The 18,927-nt window shown below is 49.9% G+C and overlaps 1 protein-coding gene across 4 annotated transcripts in view; it reads right to left on the bottom strand.

Moving 5' to 3' along the window:
* The window catches only part of STEAP3 (STEAP3 metalloreductase), a 42,105-nt gene that overhangs the window by 3,730 nt on the left and 19,448 nt on the right, over nt 1-18,927 (bottom strand). For 3 of the 4 annotated variants that reach the window (XM_070423125.1, XM_070423124.1, XM_070423123.1), the window contains exons 2-4: nt 12,104-12,603; nt 9,902-10,429; nt 3,251-3,415 (exon numbers count right to left, since the gene is read on the bottom strand). In XM_070423125.1, the coding sequence (XP_070279226.1) occupies nt 3,251-3,415; nt 9,902-10,429; nt 12,104-12,583 (1,173 nt within the window). In that variant the 5' untranslated portion in view covers nt 12,584-12,603. Of the gene's footprint in view, nt 1-2,330; nt 2,590-3,250; nt 3,416-9,901; nt 10,430-12,103; nt 12,604-18,927 lie in introns of all 4 variants that reach the window. The other variant, XR_011472441.1, reaches the window with a different exon arrangement.

Below are 18,927 nucleotides of genomic sequence, written 5' to 3'. Positions count from 1 at the left end.
AGGTTGATTGCTCTGTAATTTAGTTGCAATTTTGATGTGGTCATGGGAGGAGGTGAGTGCAGTATCCACCTACTCTGCCATCCTGTGCCCTCTCCCGCGATCTAATGATGTTTAACTGGCTTAATTAGGAGCAGTTAGCACAGCCCAAACCAAATTAAAACAATTCCACCACCACCACTCAAACAAACAAAAGTCCACATTTAATACTTTGAAGATGGCCTCGGGAACAAAAGGACACATGTACGCAACAAGTCACCTCTGTGGAACCAATGCACTATTTTGAAAGCTTTTAGCTAAATAAATCAGTCAGGACCCAGGGGTGAGCTGGGCCCACCGAGAGCCATGGCATCTCCATAGCCAGTTGATAACCCAGTGGCTTGCTGGGTCGTGTGTAGCAGGGGAAGGCATTGGGGTCAGCTTGCTCCCCGTGCTAACTTTACAGAAGACGGCAGTTTGCCTCAGCAATCAGGCAGCCACCGCTGGCCTTGTGACTTTTACACGTCTTCAACTCAGCATTCTCCCTGTCCTCAACTCAAATACTACCAATGGCCAGAGGAGGTGGACACAGACATAAGTGAGGACACAGATGCTCTGAGAGGCTAAAACACTCTAATGGTACCGGGCCAGAGAGTGGTGGTCGTAGACTGAAACTCAGGTCTGCCGGCTCCAAACCTGTGTCCCTTCCCTCAGAGGGACTGCATCATGCACACCTAAGAGGCACCCAGGAGCCAGTAGAAACCAACTTCCAGAGCCACCCAAGCCACCCCCAGGCATCTGCACTCAGAGGTCAGGGAGGAGCCTGCGTAGTTCTCGAAGAGAGGGCTCTGTGACTGCCAACGTTTTTGATGGTGGCTCACAGTCAGAATCACACATCACTGCCCAGTACACAACCAGGCATGACACGTGTACATGGAACTACTGAATCATCGCAACTTAAAGAATGCAACACGCAAAGCCCTCTGATGCTTTCTTCCCCATTCTACTCTATTTCATGTTTTTAAAAGGCTGGCTGCGAGCCACAAATTGATTTCATGACCACCAATAAGTATCAATCACAGTTTGCAAACGGTGACCTGGACCTTCTCCTGCCCAGGGTCGGAGTTCCTTGACCTCTCTCGCCGCCTGCCTCCTACTGATTGGTAGCTTAGTCGGGGATAATGGAAATGCGGCTGCATACTGTAAGAATAATAGCAAAATGCTTTTTCTCTTTCACACATAACCCCTCACAGTGGCTCAGAGCATCCTTGTAGCGCACTAGCTCCATTTTACAAGAGGCTTGGGAGGATGTGCTCTGTCCCTGGTGACAGCCAGGCCGGGCTCCAGGGCACTCACAGCTCCCCCTCCTGTCAGCACTCCCGGGGGAGACAGGGCCTTTGCTTCTCTGGACAGAATGCTGGTAATTGATCTCCACAAGTAAAGCCCTGCCTCTCTCCCCACATCCCGCCTGCCAATCCCGCTGCTCCTGCAGTGGCAGGGGGACTTTCATATTTGTCTTTTCGATTCTTCAATATGTAAAGCGGAGAGTGGCTGCTGAGGCCCCAGTCAGTTTGGTTAACAAATCCAAATCCTCTGGCTTTCCTGGGCAGCCGGCGGCCGGCTTGTAATCTGCGGCTGCTTAAGGGAGCAACTTTCTGGTGAGAGGAGCAACTGCAGTCTGTTTTAATTGTGGATAAACCAGGCACCCCGGGATACTCGGGCAGGAGCAGGAAAATCCTAGCTTTGGGTGTGTGACACAGGAGGATTAGTGGCCAATAAATGAAATTCTTTTTCCCCTCTAATGCTGGCATGTGTCAGCCCTGAGCATTCCTCAGGGGCCTGCTGAGAGGAGCAGAGCCAGTGAGACTCAGAAACTGACTCACTTAGAAAAGAAACCGCCACGGCGCTGGCTGATTCTGAGCTGTGTAAGTGGTCCCAGTCAGGGGCGATGAATGGGTTACATGGAGCCCTGCACTGTCGGTGTCCCTCTTTGAATCCCGTACTGTGTCCTCACCGCAGAGAGAAGATTGCAACAGGTTTTCGTTGACAGTGGGGGTGGACACGATAGCTGCCCTGGGCCTGCCACCATAGCGGGGGCGGAATCCAGTCCTCACCAGCTCCCTGCGTGGGAGGGGAGAGTTAACCCGCCAACACCGGGAGCTTGCCACGCGTTCTGCCTGGGGCACAATGGCAGATGCCAACCCTGTGGAAAAAGTCCGTCTCAGATGTCCTATCATTGAACCGTGGCTACGCCTGTCTTGTTCCTTGTCACACCCCAGGCCTAGCCCGATGGCTGGCGTGCAGTAAGTGCTCAGTAAACAGTTATTGAATGAATAAGTAAATGCATAAAGAACCTTTGTCACGAGCAGCATTTCTCAAGTGTATTCTGTGGAGTGCAGATAGTGCTCAAAGAAGTCTGGTTATTGCCCTGGCCGGTTGGGCTCAGTGGATGGAGCGTCGGCCTGCAGATGAAAGCATCCTGGGTTCCATTCCTGGTCAGGGCACATGCCTGAGTTTCGGACTCAATCCCCAGTAGGGGGCATGCAGGAGGCAGCTGATCAATGATTCTCTCTCATCATTGATGTTTCTATCTCTCTCCCTCTCCATTCCTCTCTGAAATAAATAAAAATATATTAAAAAAAAGAAGTCTGGTTATCAAGGTTTGTGTTGTAGACATTATTAGAATCTCCAGTGTGCCAAAGTGCACTGTGTCTCTCTCGGGGGCCAGCAAACCTTTTCTCAGATTCATTTGACTACAGACCTCCTTTTCTCTGGGTTTCTCATGGGAATGGGGTCCTTTGGGAGATGCTGTGTTACATCCGCTATAAACTGGCGATCCCAATGCTCACCTCCCAATACTCACCTCCAGGGTTACAGGACCCACAGGGTTGGGTTGAGAGGAGGTGCTGGGTGGTCAGAGAGGCTCACTCCCTGGCACACTGACTCCCTGCCAGTGATGTCCAGTGACTGCACATCATGAGGTTTGGTTTGGGAAGCTCAAGAATTGTGAAAGTGACCCTGCTTAATCCAGGGCTCAGTGGTCTGTTGTCTATTCTCACATGCTTATATCTGCTTCCCCAGATGCCAGGAGAATGAGCTGGTCCCAGGCAGCCCTTTATCGGGCACTGGGCCAGGCCCAAAAGCTCTGGCACCTGACTGAGCAGTCCTGCTGTGTAGATTATCACAACCGAGGCGTGTGCAAAGGGGGAGGTGCTGACACACGCAAGGCAGGGGCGGCTGGGCTGAGGCTCACTGCCACAGGCAGCCGCTTTACCTGAACGAAGCTGAACTCCCTCCAGTTGAGCGAGTTTGCAATGGACGGCAGGGAGGTGACAGCCAGCAGGGACAACGTGCCGAGGGCCAGCACTCCCAGGGAGAGGTAGATCTCCATCCGCCAGACATTCTCTTCAACCCAGAGGTGACTCTTGTTGGTCAAGACCTGATGGGGATGGAAGGAGAACGTGAACACCGTGCCCTGGGGTGTGGCGCGCGGTCCCTTCAGATGCCAGACACGGAGTAACGGCCAGCCACACGCAACACTGGCCTGGCTCTGCTCTAAGCGCTTTCAGGTGTCAGACCATCTAGTCTCACAGCCACCCACGAGGCCGAGGTCTCCTTCTCCCTGTTGTACAGAACAGGGAGATGAGGCAAAGAGACGAAGTTCCTTCCCCATGGTCACACCAGCTAGGAGGCGGTGAGCTGGGACGGGACCCAGCCAGACTGGCCCCGAAGATCTGGGCTCCCTCCCTGGGGCTCTCACAGATCTGCCTGGGCCAGCCGGCCAGACCGTCACATGAGCCAGTGAGAGTCAGAGAAGTCAGCCAACAAGCAGACCCTGTGCACACGACCATGTCACCAAGTCCCCCAAACGAGGGAGGAGCTCTCCTAGCTCAGAATCCCATCAGCCAGGTGGGCCCCTGTTTCTGCCACCTGCTCACTCTCTGACCCTTTGCCTTCCTGGTGCCCCAACCTGCCCTGTCACTGCCTCGCACTCAGGGCACACAGAGACACCTAGACACTAGCGCCCCAGCTCCCACCTTCCCACCCAGACCCCCATTTCTGTGGGAGGCATGTGGCTTTGACTTACCACTGCCAGGCCACAGGGACTGACACACTCACCAAGCACCCTAGCAAGCACTTATAAAGCACCTACTGTGTATCACGCCTGGGCTGCAGAGAGCCAGGATACCTGTCCTCACAGAGCTCTGGGATTCCCCCCTGAGCTCCAGGGACACACAAATCAGGGATCCACGTGGGCCTGGAGGTGTCTACCCTCCTCCCCACCCAGCCTGTCTTTGGCTGAACCTCCTCCCAGCCCGGCCGACACTCAGGCACACCGCGCACACACGAGGAGCTTTTATCAAGGTCATTCCATTAGAAGTGCCATTTGCCACCGAGAGCAGGTGGCGGAGTTCCTGGAAACCGAGGTGTTCTCTGAGAAACTGTGACACGCTGGTGCTTTATCCAGCATGGGAGGAAGTCTTCCCATTAGGAACGGTGACAACGCGTCAGCCGCCAGGCCTCTGCTTCGCACAATACAGTGACTCACACAGGCTTTTAAGAAAGTATTTCAGCACGAAAAAAAACACAAAAAAACCCAAGCCCAGTAATCAGATATAACATTAAAAAGTAATCTAGTGGGCTGAGCAGAATGCTTGAGTAGCTTATGAAAGTATAAAAAATGGAGAAAATGCCATCCATTGGGTACTTATCCTGCAATTTGAGAGAATGGCTGCGTCTGTTCTAATTGAAGGGCAGGCTGGCCCACTCTGGTGTCTTTAAGCCTCAAAAGAACCAGGAGTCTGGGGACCCAGCTTCTCGTCCTGACAAGTCATGTGTGACCCTGGGCTTCCTTCGTCCACCTGAGCGCATTGGTGAGGTCACGTCTAAAACCCTGGGACTGCTGCTGGCAGACTAGCTAGGAAGGTGGCTGACATCAGCACCGAGGGCTGAGCCCAGAGAAGTCTTACTCACACCCTCCTGCCTAACCACCGCGTAGTCCTGGAGGTGCAGGTTGTGCGTTGAGTCTGCTTCCTTAGTCACTGCCTTTGCATGGCGGTCAGATCAGGCAGCTCATGTCTCCAGTCGGAGTTTGGATGATTACACACACCCCACAGTTGCTTGCAAAATGTCTTGTTTTCCCCTGTAATACTTCCACCCTGCAGGGGTGCTGGGGAGGGCAGAGGGGGGTCACGAGGGAGCAGTGGGTGGTGTGGAGCCTGCGTGAGGATCTGGATCCAGCTCCCTTCCATAGCCTGTGAGTCTCGCCCAACCTGCTGAACCCCAGTGCTGGACTCGGGGCTCCCAGTGACCAGCGCCACACACACTGGAACATAGCTGACAGCTCTCCACTCCCCCTAGTAGTTCTCCCTATAGAGCAGGGGTCCTCAAACTACGGCCTACGGGCCACATGCAAATACAAATATTGTATTTGTTCCCATTTTGTTTTTTTACTTCAAAATAAGATATGTGCAGTATGCATAGGAATTTGTTCATAGTTTTTTTTTTTTAAAAACTATAGTCCAGCCCTCCAACGGTCTGAGGGACAGTGAACTGGACCCCTGTTTAAAAAGTTTGAGGACCCCTGCTCTAGAGCAGTGGTTCTCAACCTTGGCTGCACATTAGAATCACCTGGGAATCTTTTTGAAATCCTGATTTCTGGGCCTCATCCTCCTGAAATTCTGTTTCTTTGTTACTAATGTTGTGGCCTCACCCCATAACAAAGAAACAATTTCCGGAGGATGGGGCCCAGAAATCAGGATTTTAAAAAGATTCCCAGGTGATTCTAATGTGCAGCCAAGGTTGAGAACCACTGCTCTAGAGCTCATCAAGGCGGCCACCTGGAGACTGATGAGAGTTGTTCATCAACAGACGATACAATGGTGGCGGCAGTCGCGTGGGATCTCCCTCCCTGTAGGTTGCAGGGCCAGGAGGGCCAGTGCGGCTGCAGCACCAGCCCCTCTCTGTGTCCCCAGGTGGCTGATGGATGGGACCAGAGTGGTGCCGGCCCGGAGGAGGGGGAGGCTGGATGTGGAAGGGCAGCCTGGGTGAGGGGGGAATGGCCTCACAGTCCCAGGGCTGGATTCCATGCCAACTCTGCCTGAGGCAGCCTGGGGGCCCTGGCTAATGGCAGCGCTGTCTCTTACTGCGCTATCGCCAGGACTAAGAGGAGGATGTTCGTGGCACAGGTCACAGGTGACTGGCACGCAGCAGGTGGTTGGTGTCAGTGGCTGGTGCTGTTGTTCCACTGAGAACCGGGCAGGTGGGCTAGCTCTTGCTCCAAGTTCCACATGGGCTCCTCTTAAGAGACACCTGGTGTTGGCTTTGTGTGGCCACGTTAACAATCAGCCACTCAGTGACCATGTGGTGGGAATCTGTGTCACACACATGGGCCTCCAGCGGTGAAGGCCCGGTCATGGAGGAAGACAGACGTGCAAATGAGTGAGCACAGTGTTGCATGAGAAACATCACAGAAGTGTGCACAGCATGCATTTGATGGAGGTGAGCGTGGAGAATGGGGGAGATGGGCTGGGAGCGGAACAGCAGGAGGGTTGTGAAGGATGAGCAGGAGCTTGTCAGGCTGTCAAGTTGTCTCCAGGTGGGGAGCCCAGGCCAAGAGGAATGAGCTTTGCCCATTCACAGGACAGTGTGGGACCTAGTGGGACGGGTCACGGGGGCAGTGGGGAGAGCGGCTGGGAGAGGAGGCTGCAAGCTGAACAGTCTGTCACTACCCCAGGGCGTGGGGCATCGCTGAGCACTTTTCAGCAGTGGCATGGTCAAATGTGAGTTTTAGACAGTTCTCTCTGGCAGCCAAGATTAGATCCAGAGCAAGGGCGAGAAGAAAACTGTTGGTTAAACACTTTCTTTGATCCTGATCTTGAAATGCATTTCTAGGGAACCACACAGCACCTTAGAAATCACTGTGCAAATATCAGTTATTGTTCGTAGTAATACAGTCAATAAACATGGTCAGAGGTTTTCTCTGCAGCCAGGATGCAGCTCTGCCTCCAAGTCTGTGGCCTCAGGGGTGTGGTGGAAACCTTGCCATCTCCAGTGCCCTGGCTGGTGCGATCCCCTCCCGCAAAGGCCCACAGGGCAGCCGGGATGGAGAATGTGCACCCACCTGGGGGCCCTGAGGGGAGGCCCCAGGGCAGGATGGGAAAGCCACACACCAGGCACCCGGAGGCCCGGCTGTGACCGGCTGACTGCAGAAGAGCCTCGATGTCCCGTCTCAGCGCCTGAGAACAAGGCTGACCGGCAGACTCAGCATCTGCTAGAGCACCTCCAGGCCAGGCAGCTCACCACTCGGCAGCTCTGCTCTGTCAGCCCCGCCTTCCTCTACCCACTCCCTGACATCACCCCTGCTCTGCCCTCCCGAGCTCTGCAGACCAAGGTCAAGCCCTTTGTGTGACAGGCCTGCGCTACTCCTACTCGGAGAGTGATCCAGTCCTCTGGGAGTGATGGTTGCCTGGCAACCTCCACCAGGGCCTCCAGCCCTAAGGGCTTTGGAACTCAAGGAAACTGCTTGGCATGTACCCCCCTGTGCCCTACTATTTGCATCTTGGCAACACTGGGTGGGCATCCTGTCAGGAGAGCCTTGGCAGGGCGGAGAACTCAGGGGAAGGCCTTGGGAGGCTGTGTGGGTGGGGCAGGGGTTTGCCTTGGGCTCAGGGGGAGGAACATTACCTTCTTCCCCACCCACTGCCTGAAATGCCTGCCACTCAGATCTGCCACCTTCTGGGCAGCAAACACGGTGCCAGTCCCAGAGGAACCGCGCAGAGCCGCCCTTTTTAGAAGAAAATATCATCAAAGAATCAAAAACGTTAGCACTAGGAGAGGCCTTGATCTACATCCACATCAGGGCCCTAGGACAAAAGAGGGGCTCTGGCCTTCAGAGCCTCCCTGTCCCCGCCCCAGCCGAGGAAAGGGACCAGGCTGTCTAGTCTCATTCCCTTCTGTGACCCCAGGATCTGGAGAGAAGGCGCTCAGGAAATGGATGAGATAATGACCTGAGTTCATCGACCCAACTCTTCATCTGGACTTGCTTCCCCTGCAGAAAGCGGTCTGGTTATGATCATGGATCAGGGGGCGGCTGGATCTGACTCCCAGTTCTGCCACTTACTGGCTGTGTGACTTTGGTCAAGTTACTTAACTTCGCTGTGGCTCATATGCAACATAAAGGTAGTACAGCACACTGGCTTATGGGGGTGAGAGAAGGGTTAAATGAATTCACACTGAGGGTGTGAGGCCTTTACACTAGCACCTGGAACACAGCAAGCTCTTTTTAAAGGTTTGTGACTATAGTTTCCCCTTCCTCTCATTTCCAGCAGGCATCTTGCTCCCCTGCCTCAAGTGTGGCGTCCGCTTCTCCTATGAAAGGCCAAGCCCACAGATGCGTGATGCCAGGAGTCTGAGGGTGGGAAGGGCGAGGGCATTGGAGAAGCTGCCAGCAGGGAGGCTGAGAATGAGCAGGGGCTGAGGTCTGTGGTTCAGACAGTGACCCAGCCTCGCCTCCTGGTTCTGCTCTGGGATGTGACCCAGCCAATGAGGGGATGGCGGGTGCACCTGGGGCGGGTGCGGCCCCGCCACAATCCCTGCACCCCCCTATGCTGGAACAGAAACTGCAGGGACCATCAGGCCTGGAAAGAGGGATGGACAAGCAGTGTCTCACTGGCACCTGGGCCAGAGCCCGCTGGGTGACTGCCTGTGAACCCAAACACCAGTCCAGAGGGCAGGAGGTGGAATCAGGAAGATTGAGGAACCTCCAGAAAGACTGTCTCTTGCAGACCTGAGCTTGCGCCCCATGAGCTTGTCAGCCAGGAGACAGCATCAGGGGCCCTGCTTCTGTGGGTCCAGGTGCCAGCTGGTGCCGCCCGTGTTGCTACCTGCCTTGGCATGAAGGCCCCATTTCACAGGAATCCTGCTGGCAAGAGAGCAGCGTGTGGGTTCCTTAAGTGAATGAATACTCCCCTCTCCCCCCCCATGAAAAAAATATCTTGCTCCTGCAGCCTTCCTCCCCTCAGCTGATGGCAACACCATTCCTCCAGGTGCTCAGGCCAAAGCTCGGAGTCACCTTGACCACCCCCCGTCCATCACGAGTCTGTACCCGCCTCAATGCCGTCCTGCCCCTCCACTGCCCACCCCTCTAAACCTTCCCTGCCTCTCAGCTGGGCTCCAGCACAGCCCCTGCCTGCTCTCTCAGCATCTGCCTCCAACAGCCAGAGTGAGCCAGTGGCAACATCAGCTGGATCCTCACTCCTCTACTAAAAGCCTTCACTGGCTCCTTATTTCAGTGAGTCTAAGGCCGAAGCCGCCCTCAGCCTCGCTGGCTTCCCTGGTCTGGCTCCAACCCGTCAGGCCTCACCCACCACCCCCTCCCTCGGGTCCAGCTACAAGGGCCCCCTGACTGCTCCTCACATGTGCCAGGCAGCCCGCGCTCCTCCCCCGCAGGGCCTCTGCTCTGGCTGCTCCCTGCTTCTCCCCCTGCCCCTCAGCAAGGCCTCCTGACCACAACTGTACCCCACCGCTGGCTTGATTTTTCTCCTTAGCTCTCAGACATTCTAAAAGCCTCTGTAACTTACTGAGGTATGTGGCTAAGTCCCCCTGCTGGGCTGTGCCCATGAGCACAGGGATTTTCATAGCTGGTTCATGGATACTCAAAATCTTGGACAGCAGGATCTGGGCTCTGCCGGGTCAGGGCAGAATCCACAGAAGACGAGAGGCACACTGACTCGGCACATACTGTGTACCGGGGCTCCCCCCTGTGACCCCTCAGCCCTGCTACGGCCTATGGATAGGTGCCACTGTCCCCATTTGTCAGGTGAGGAAACTGAGGCCTGAGCCTTTGCAGGTTGTCTCCTGCTGCTCGCCATGACTGGCGGGTCATGCCCACGGGAACGGCTGGCCTTGGTGACAAGGACTGTACCTGCTTGATGGCGAGGTTGACGAGGTCATAGCGGTAGGAGATGCGCACGGGCAGGCAGACACTGTAGAGGGCGTGCAGGGCGGCGCAGAAGAAGCTAAGCAGGCCGATCTGCTTGCGGTGCTGCAGCCAGTGGTCCAGCCAGTCGGGGAAGCGGCGGTACTTGGTGCCGCGCCACAGCTGCAGGGCGGCCGCCAGGATGCCGGGCAGGTAGACCAGCGACAGCAGCACATAGGCCACGCACGGCAGCGACGTGTTGACCACGGACAGGGGGAGCTTGTAGAACTTGTTCTTGCCCTCCTGCACGTAGGGCTGCAGCACATCCCGGATGAAGTTGTAGGCGTAGAAGAAGATGAAGAGCCCCAGGGCCAGGATGGCAGGCACCTTCCAGCTTGGGAGGAGGTGCAGAGGCCTGGCCTCCACCTCCCGGGCCGCGGCCAGGGACCCCATGTCCACGGGCATGAAGCCCATGGCGTGCGCCAGCTCTGAGACGATGCGCTTGGCTTCTGGCTGGTCACTACAGATGGGCACCTGAGGGAGGGAGGCGAAGGGAATCAGACCGGGTCACAGGCCACTGGGGTGGGCAGGGCCTCAGAGAGCATCAGGGCCAAACTCCCCACTGAGCAGCTGGAAAACCGAGGCCCAGCAGTGCCAGTTAACAGTATAGCTGGGCACAGAGGTGGCTCTGACACCCAGGCCCGGGGTCTTCCCTCGCCCCCTGTGGCCTCCCAGACTCTGGCCCAGCAATGCCCACTACTCAAGGGGAGCACCCGGGCCCACCCAGCAGTGAACGCTTTGCCCAGTCATTTCCATCAGCCTCCACAGCACAGTGCTCACCTGGGAAGAGCTGCATCGAGGACTGTGCTCTCGAGGGCACTCAGCAGTTGGGCTCTACATGTAGCTGGGAATGCAGCTCTATCCCTCAGTCCAGTGTCCCTTTTGATCATGTTCCTTGGCCCCCATGACCCTCAGCCAACACACCCCAGCCTCAGTTCATGTCTCCCCACCGTGAGCTCACATGCACGCACCCTGGTTCTGTCCCTAAACCCTTCATGGGCCTTATGACACTGCCGTGGTCAGCGTGTTCTACCAACACCGATTCAGCACATACTGTGTACTGGGCTTTACCCCTGCCTGGCACCATTGTCCCCATTTTTCAGGTGAGGAAACTGAGGTCTATGACTTTGCAGGTGCCTCCTAGGCCTGAAATGCCCTGCTGCTGACTATGCACAACAACATGATGTGGGCAAGGCCAAGGCGAAGGCCCAGGCCGACCCCAAAGGCTTCTCCAGCCAGCCGCTAGCTCTATTTCCTCCAAGCCCCGCCACCCCCACCCACCCCCTGTTCCTGGCCTGTCCACACGTGGGAGCCCTAGGATGCAAGCTGCACGTAGGGCCCTGCAGGCAGGGATGCCGGCCCCTGTGTGCTCTCCCCAGCCTGGCATGCAGCTGTGCAGCGGCATCTGGCCTGAACTCAGTGGCGGGAGTTCTCACACATATGTGGGTCCTGGCCCCTTCCTCCAGGAAAATGCTTGGCCTCTTGGTATTAAACACTACCTGGTCTTGGTAAGAGCTCCTCCTGCCAAGAACTGTGCGCAGCTCGGGCCGTTCTCCGGAGCCATTTTCCACCCTCAGAAAAGCCTGCTAGTGACTATTTTGAGAAATCCGCCCAGTTCCGGGAAGCCCTCTGAATAAATGGATGAAACTCGGGGACATACACACTTCCTCAGGGCTTGGCACATAAGTGTGTTCCTTTCCTTCTTCTGAGTCCAATTCTAAAAGCAAAGTTTCTTCCCTTCTTGACTCTAAACATAAAAAAAGGCCATTGGCTGGAGGGGTAAATGGTGGTCGGGGGGGGGGGGGAGGAGGGCATATGTAATACTTTCAATAATAAAGAATTATTTAAAAAATAAAAAAGGCAAGCCATCAACCTTTTCCTCCTTGCTCCCTAGGTAAGCAAGTTACCATAGAAAAAATAATATGAATTTCAGATTCACAGGAAATGGGTTCAAATCCCAGGTCGCCAATATCTCTGAGCCTCAGTTTCCTGTCTGTGAAATGGAACTTCACAGTGATGTGAGATGAGCTGAGACAATGAGCACAAAGAGCCTGGTGTGCTGAGGGCCCTCAAGGAAAGCTAGCCATTATATTTATTGTCATGATGGTTGTTATTTCCCCCCCACTTCCCCCACCCCCCTGCACCTACCTGCCTGTTCCCATCCCTTGGGCCAGCCTGCAGGGTCCAGGCAGAGATGACGTTGAAGGCCTTGACCACTGTGCAGGTGGGGAAGAGGGCGGCCAGGTACTCAGCATTGGACTCGCGGTGCTGAAGGTGCTCCTTCTCTGTGGGGTTGCTCACATCCACCAAGATCTTGCCGGCTAGCTGGCTGCTGAGCCCACACAGCGAGGAGTAGTGTTCCCGGAACACGGCCACAAAGATGACCTCGGAGGAGTCTACCGCCTCCACCTGGAACGCCACTTGTGCTGCCGAGGGGAACAGCCCAGCCGTGCGTTTGGGGTTGCGGCTTCCCACCACCACGCTGAAACCAGAGCGCACCAGGCGTGTGGCCAGGGACCGGGCAAAGTCCCCAGTGCCCAGGATGCCCACTTTGGGGGCCCCACTGGCAGCCTCGGAAAGGCTGGCATCACTGTCCACCAGGCGACGGCTGATCAGTGGCTTGTCCATCTCTCCTGGCGTATTGGTGGCTGGAAGAGAAAACAAGGGCCTGGTCAATGGAGGGCTCCTGGACTGCCCTTCCTGTCAGCTCTGTCTCTTGTTCACTGCCTGGTGGTCAGACATTCACCCAACAGGCCTTCATGAGTGCTAGCGGTGCCAGCATGGAGCCACAAGCTGAGTGAGACCCAGCCCCTCCCTGAGGAGGGCACATGTGCAGGAAGAGGAGGGGGAAGGACCTCTGCCCTCCACCCTTTGCCCTTCCTGCTAAATTATTTCTTTGGGACAAATGCGCAAGAGTGAGAGTGCTGAGTGAGGAGGGTATGGGATTTCCAATACCATGGGAGTCAATGCCATGCTTACTTTCAAAGGAGTATGTGGTGGACAGTGTTACTATCCATAGTGACTGTTTACCCCAACCTCACCATCGCTGGGTGTTATCTGTGATTGCCAGGAAGGGTAGGCATGTTCCTCTGCTCGGCTCCATTTTGCATTTCGGAATGGTACCTATGGTGCTCTTCCTTAAGGAGATGGTGAACAGCTTGAAGGCAAGGACCTCATCTTATGTGACTTTGGATCTCACCACTTGTCACAGAGCCAGTGCTCAATATTTGCCAAATGAATGACTGAATACTGAAGTGCTACTCGAAGGGTAAGGGAGGCTGGGTCATGACTTTGAATGGGATCTCCCTCACTGAGGCGAAACCCTGAAGTTGAACCAGGAGTTACCAGGAGTTTATAGTAAACTTATTGGGGAAAAAATATATTTTAAGTTACCAAATTCTAACTGAAATTTGCTATTTCCTTATGCATGAAAGTAAGCAACAAACCACAACAGTATTCATAGTGAGCTTGTCACCCATACTGACCGATGTGACAGCACAAATTTAATTGTGAAAGTTTTCCAAATACTGCTTAAACTCATCACTAATTTAAAATCATTTTAAAGAAGAGCACCTAAATATATAAAGCAAATATTAGCAGGTCTGAAGGGAGAAATAGACAGCAATACAATTCCCACTTCCGACAATAGCTAGATCAGCCAGACAGAAAATCAGCATGGACACATTGGACAGCCCTGTAGCCTTCTCATGTGTACATGGAACATTCCTCAGGACAGATCATATGTTAGGTCACAAAACAAATTTTAACAAATTTTAAAAGGTTGAAATCATATCAAGATTCTTTTCTGACCATGACAGTATGAAACTAGAAATCAATAAGAGGAAGAAAACTGAAACTTCACAAGTATGTGGAAATTACACAACACACCCTGAACAACCAATGAGTCAAAGAAGAATACAAAGGGAAGAAAAAAATATTTTGATACAAATGAAAATGGAAATAAAAACTTATATAATGCAGCAAAAGCAGTTCTAAGAGGGTTATTAATAGTTTAGTGCCTATATTAAGAAAAAAACAACACTCAACCAATTTAACTTTATACCCCAAGGAACTAGAAAAGGAACACAAACTAAGTCCAAAGTTAGCAGAAGAAATAAAAGGATCAGGGTGAAAATAAATGAAATACAGGAGAGAAAAACAGTAGAAAAAAATCAACAAAACTGAGACCTGTTTTTTTTAAGGAACTGGTTTTCCCTTAGTCTATGACAGTGTAAACGTTACAGGCAGCATAAGCAAGAGAGACATGTTTGTTTGTTTTTAATTGACAAATCTTTAGCGAGACTAAAAAAGAGAGATACAAAATAAATAAAGTAAAAGAGATTCAGTGGTTAGAGTGTTGGCCTGCAGACTGAAGGGTCACAGGTTCAAGTCCAGTCAAGGGCATGAACTTGGTTGCAGCTTGATCCCTGGCCCACAGGGCTTGTGCAGGAGGTAACCAATCAATGTATCTCACATTGATGTTTCTCTCTCTGGGTGTCTGCCCTTCCCCCTTCCACTCTCTTTAAAAATCAATGGGAAAAATATCCTCGGGTGAGGATTAACAAAACAAAATAAAAAATAAATAAATAAACAAATAAATGGACAAATTACAACTGATACTATAGAAATATAAAGGATCATATGAGACTATTATGAACAATTATATGCCAACAATTGTGTAACCCAGAAGAAATGGATAAATTCCTAAAAAAATATACAATCTACCAAGTCTGATCATGAAGAAACAGAAAATCTGACAGGCCAATAATAAGTGATGATATTGAATCAATAATATAAAATCTCCCAACAAAGAAAGGGCCCAGGACTGATGTCTTCACTGGTGAATTCTACAAAATATTTAAACAAGAATTAATGCCAGCCATGGCCTGTTTGTTCAGTGGTTAGAGCATCGGCCCTTGGACCCAAGGGTCATGGGTTTGATTCCAGGATAAGGGCATGTACCTTGGTTGCAGGTTCCCCAGCCCTGGTAGGGCATGTGTGGGAGGCAGCCAATCAATGTGTCTCTCTCACATCAGTGTTTCTCTTTCTCTGTCTCTCCCCTTCCCTTCCACTCCTTCTGAAATGGAAAAATACAGTTGAGTGAGGATTAACAACAACAACAACACACACACACACACACACACACAAATAATTAATGCTAATCCTTCTCCAACTCTTCCAAAAAATAAGGACACTGCAAAAAAAGAAAATCACAGGACAATATCTCTGATTTAAAAAAAAAACCCTCAACAAACTTACTAGCAAAAAATTCAACAGCATATTAAACAATCCTGTACCATGATCAAGTGGGATTTTATCCCTGGCATGCAAGGATGTTTCAACATCTGCAAACCAATAAATGTGATAACCCCATTAACAGAATTAGGGATAAAAATCATATGACCATCTCAATAGATGCAGAAAACAGCATTTCTCCTTTCATGATAAAAACTCTTAAGAAAATACGTATAAAACGTATGTACCTCAACATAATAGAAGCCATATATGACAAGTCCACACCTCACACCATACTCAATGATAAAAAGCTTTTACTTTAAGATCAGGAATAAGACAAGGATGCCCACTCTTGCCACTTCTATTCAACACAGTACCAGAAGTTCTAGCCAGAAAAATCAAACAAGAAAAAGAAATAAAAGACATTCAAATTAAAAAAGAAGGAAAATTGTCACTAGTTGAAGATGACATGATCTTATATATAGGAAACCCTAAGGGCCCTATGAAAAATTTGTTAAAGCTAAAAAACTTAATTCAGTGAAATTGCAGGATACAAAACTCAATGTAAAAAAAATCAGTTGTAATAAACAAATGGGACTACATCAAAATAAAAACCCTCCGCACAGCAAAAGAAACCATCAACAAAACAACAAGAAAGCCCACTTCATGGGAGAACATATTTGCCAATGTTATCACCGATAAGGGTTTAATCTCCAACATTTATAGGGAACTCATACAACTTAACAAAAGGAAGATAAACAATCCAATCAAAAAATGGGCAAAGGACCTAAATAGACACTTTTCAAAAGAGGACATTCAGAAAGCCAAGAGACATATGAAAACATGCTCAAAGTCACTAATCATTTGAGAGATGAAAATCAAAACAACAATGAGGTACCATCTCACACCTGTCAGAATGGCTATCATCAACAAATCTACAAACAACGAGTGCTGGAGAGGATGCAGAGAAAAAGGAACACTCCTGCACTGCTGGTGGGAATGCAGATTGGTACAGCCACTATGGAAGACAGTATGGAATTTCCTCAAAAGTTAAAAATGGAACTCCCATTTGACTCAGTGATTCCACTTCTAGGAATATATCCCAAGAAAACAGAAACATCAATCAGAAAGGATATATGCACCCCTATGTTCATAGCAGCATAATTTACCATAGCTAAAATCTGGAAACAGCCTAAGTGCCTATCAGCAGATGAATGGATTAGAAAACTGTGGTTCATCTACACAATCGAATACTATGCTGATGTAAAAAAGAAGGAATTCTTACCATTTGCAACAGCATGGATGGAGCTGGAGAGCATTATGCTAAGTGAAATAAGCCAGTCAGAGAAAGAAAAATACCACATGATCTCACTCATTTATGGATAATAAAGACCATTATAAACTGATTAACAAAAATAGATACAGAGGCAGAGCAAAACCGAACAGACTGTCAAACTACAGCAGGAAGGCCAGGGAGGGTTGGGCGGGGGGGGGGGGGGGGGGTGTTGGGTGGGGAGAGTGGTAAGAGATTAACCGAAGGACTTGTATGCATGCATATAAGCATAACCAATGGACACAAGACACTGGGGGGTAGGGGAGGCCAGGGGAAGGTCAAGGGGAGGAAAAAAGGAGACATATGTAATACTCTTTGTAATACTTTAAGCAATAAAACAAAATTTAAAAAAATCAGTTGTAGTTCTAGACACTAATGAACTATCTGAAAAAGAAATTTTAAGAAATCTCATTCACAATACCATCAAAAATAAAATAAAAAAATACTTAGGAATAAATTTAACCAAGGAGGTGAAAGATCTGTACACTGAAAACCATGAAACATTGATGAGAGAAATTGAAAAAATAAACACATTAATAAATGAAAAGATAGCTGTGTTCATGGATCAGAAAAATATTGTTAAGATCTCCATACTACCCAAAGTGAGCTACGAGTTCAAAACACTATTAAAATTCCAATGACATTTTTCACAAATATAGAGAAAATAATCCTAAGATTGTACAAGACTGAAAATAGCTAAAGCAATCTTGAGCAAGAACAAAGCTGGAGGCATCATACTCCCTGGTTTCAAACTATATTACAAAACTATGGTAATCAAAATACTGGAATAAAAATAGACACATAGACTAACAGAACAGAATAGAGAGCCCAGAAATAAACACACATATAAGGTCAACTAATCTTTTACAAAGGTGCCAAGAATACACAATGGGGAAATGACAATCTCTTTAATAAATGACGTTGGGAAAACTGCATATCCTCATGCAAAAGAATGAAATAGAACCTTTGTTTCACACCATATACAAAAATCAGCTGAAAATGGATTAAGGACTTAAATATAAGACCTGAAATTGTATAACTCCTAGAAGAAAACATAGGGAAAAGATCCTTGGCATTGGCCTTGATAATGATTTTTTTTGGATTTTTCACCAAAAGCACAGGAAACAAAAGTAAAACCAAACAAGTGGGACTACATCAAACTAAAAAGTCTTTGCACAGCAAACAATCAACAAAATGAAAAGACAACCTATGAATTGGAGAAAATATTTGTAAATATAAGTATCTGATAATCTCCAAGAAACTTTTACAACTCAAGAGTTAAAAAGAGAGACAAATAAATGGGCAAAGGACCTGAATATATATTTTTCCAAAGAAGAAATACAAATGGCCAATAGGTCCATGAAAAGATGACCAACATCACTAATCATTAGAGAAATGTAAATAAAAACTGTTAGGATTGATAGTATTGAGGAAACCAAGATGGTGGCATAGGTAAATACCGGAGTTTGCTGCCTCGAACAACCACTTCAAAAATACAACTAAAACATGGAATGGACATCACCCAGAACCATAGGAAGGCTGGCTGAGGAGAGATTCTTCAACTAGAAGGAAAGAGAACAGCATACTGAGGCTCAGAGGAGGCGCAGTGTGGAAAATACAAAGGTATGGAGGTGCGTGTGGAGCGGGCTGGTGGCTGAGGGCGCTGTTGTCGTTTTCAATTGGGAAACGACAATTGAAATGCTCTTTTCTGCATTGTCCCATTGTCAATTGGGAAACGACAATGCAGAAATGCTCTTTTCTGCATTGTCCCATTGTCTGCATTTTTCCCATTAAAAATCAATGGGAAAAATATCCTCGGGTGAGGATTAAGGATCATATGAGACTATTATGAACAATTATATGCCAACAATTGCATAACCCAGAAGAAATGGATAAATTCCTAAAAAAAATACAATCTACCAAGACTGATCATGAAGAAACAGAAAATCTGACAGGCCAATAATAAGTGATGATATTGAATCAATAATATAAAATCTCCCAACAAAGAAAGGGCCCAGGACTGATGTCTTCACTGGTGAATTCTACAAAATATTTAAACAAGAATTAATGCCAGCCATGGCCTGTTTGTTCAGTGGTTAGAGCAACCACTGAGCTCTGAGCTCCAGATCCGGGCAAGTCTCTAGGGACTCAGACTCAAATGGGAGAAGCGGGACTGTCTGGCTTTGGTCGCAAATCTGCTGGGGTCCAACCCCAACAGGTCCAGGGGTCCCCAAAGGTGTGGACAGAGTTGGTGAAGAAGGAATGACACGGAGACAGCGTCCAGTTAATCAGCAGCCTAGCCAGGATCTCTAGCCAGGAACTCCAGCCAAGTTCTGTCTAGGAGCTCCAGCCAAGTTCTGGCCAAGTTCTGGATAGGATCTGATCTTTATTGTCTTGTTACATC

Source organism: Myotis yumanensis, unplaced genomic scaffold (assembly GCF_028538775.1).
Source record: "Myotis yumanensis isolate MYYU_CA2020_CCGP unplaced genomic scaffold, mMyoYum1.0.hap1 SCAF_8, whole genome shotgun sequence".
Lineage (NCBI taxonomy): Eukaryota > Metazoa > Chordata > Mammalia > Chiroptera > Vespertilionidae > Myotis > Myotis yumanensis.
This window is presented reverse-complemented; position numbering and strand designations above follow the sequence as displayed.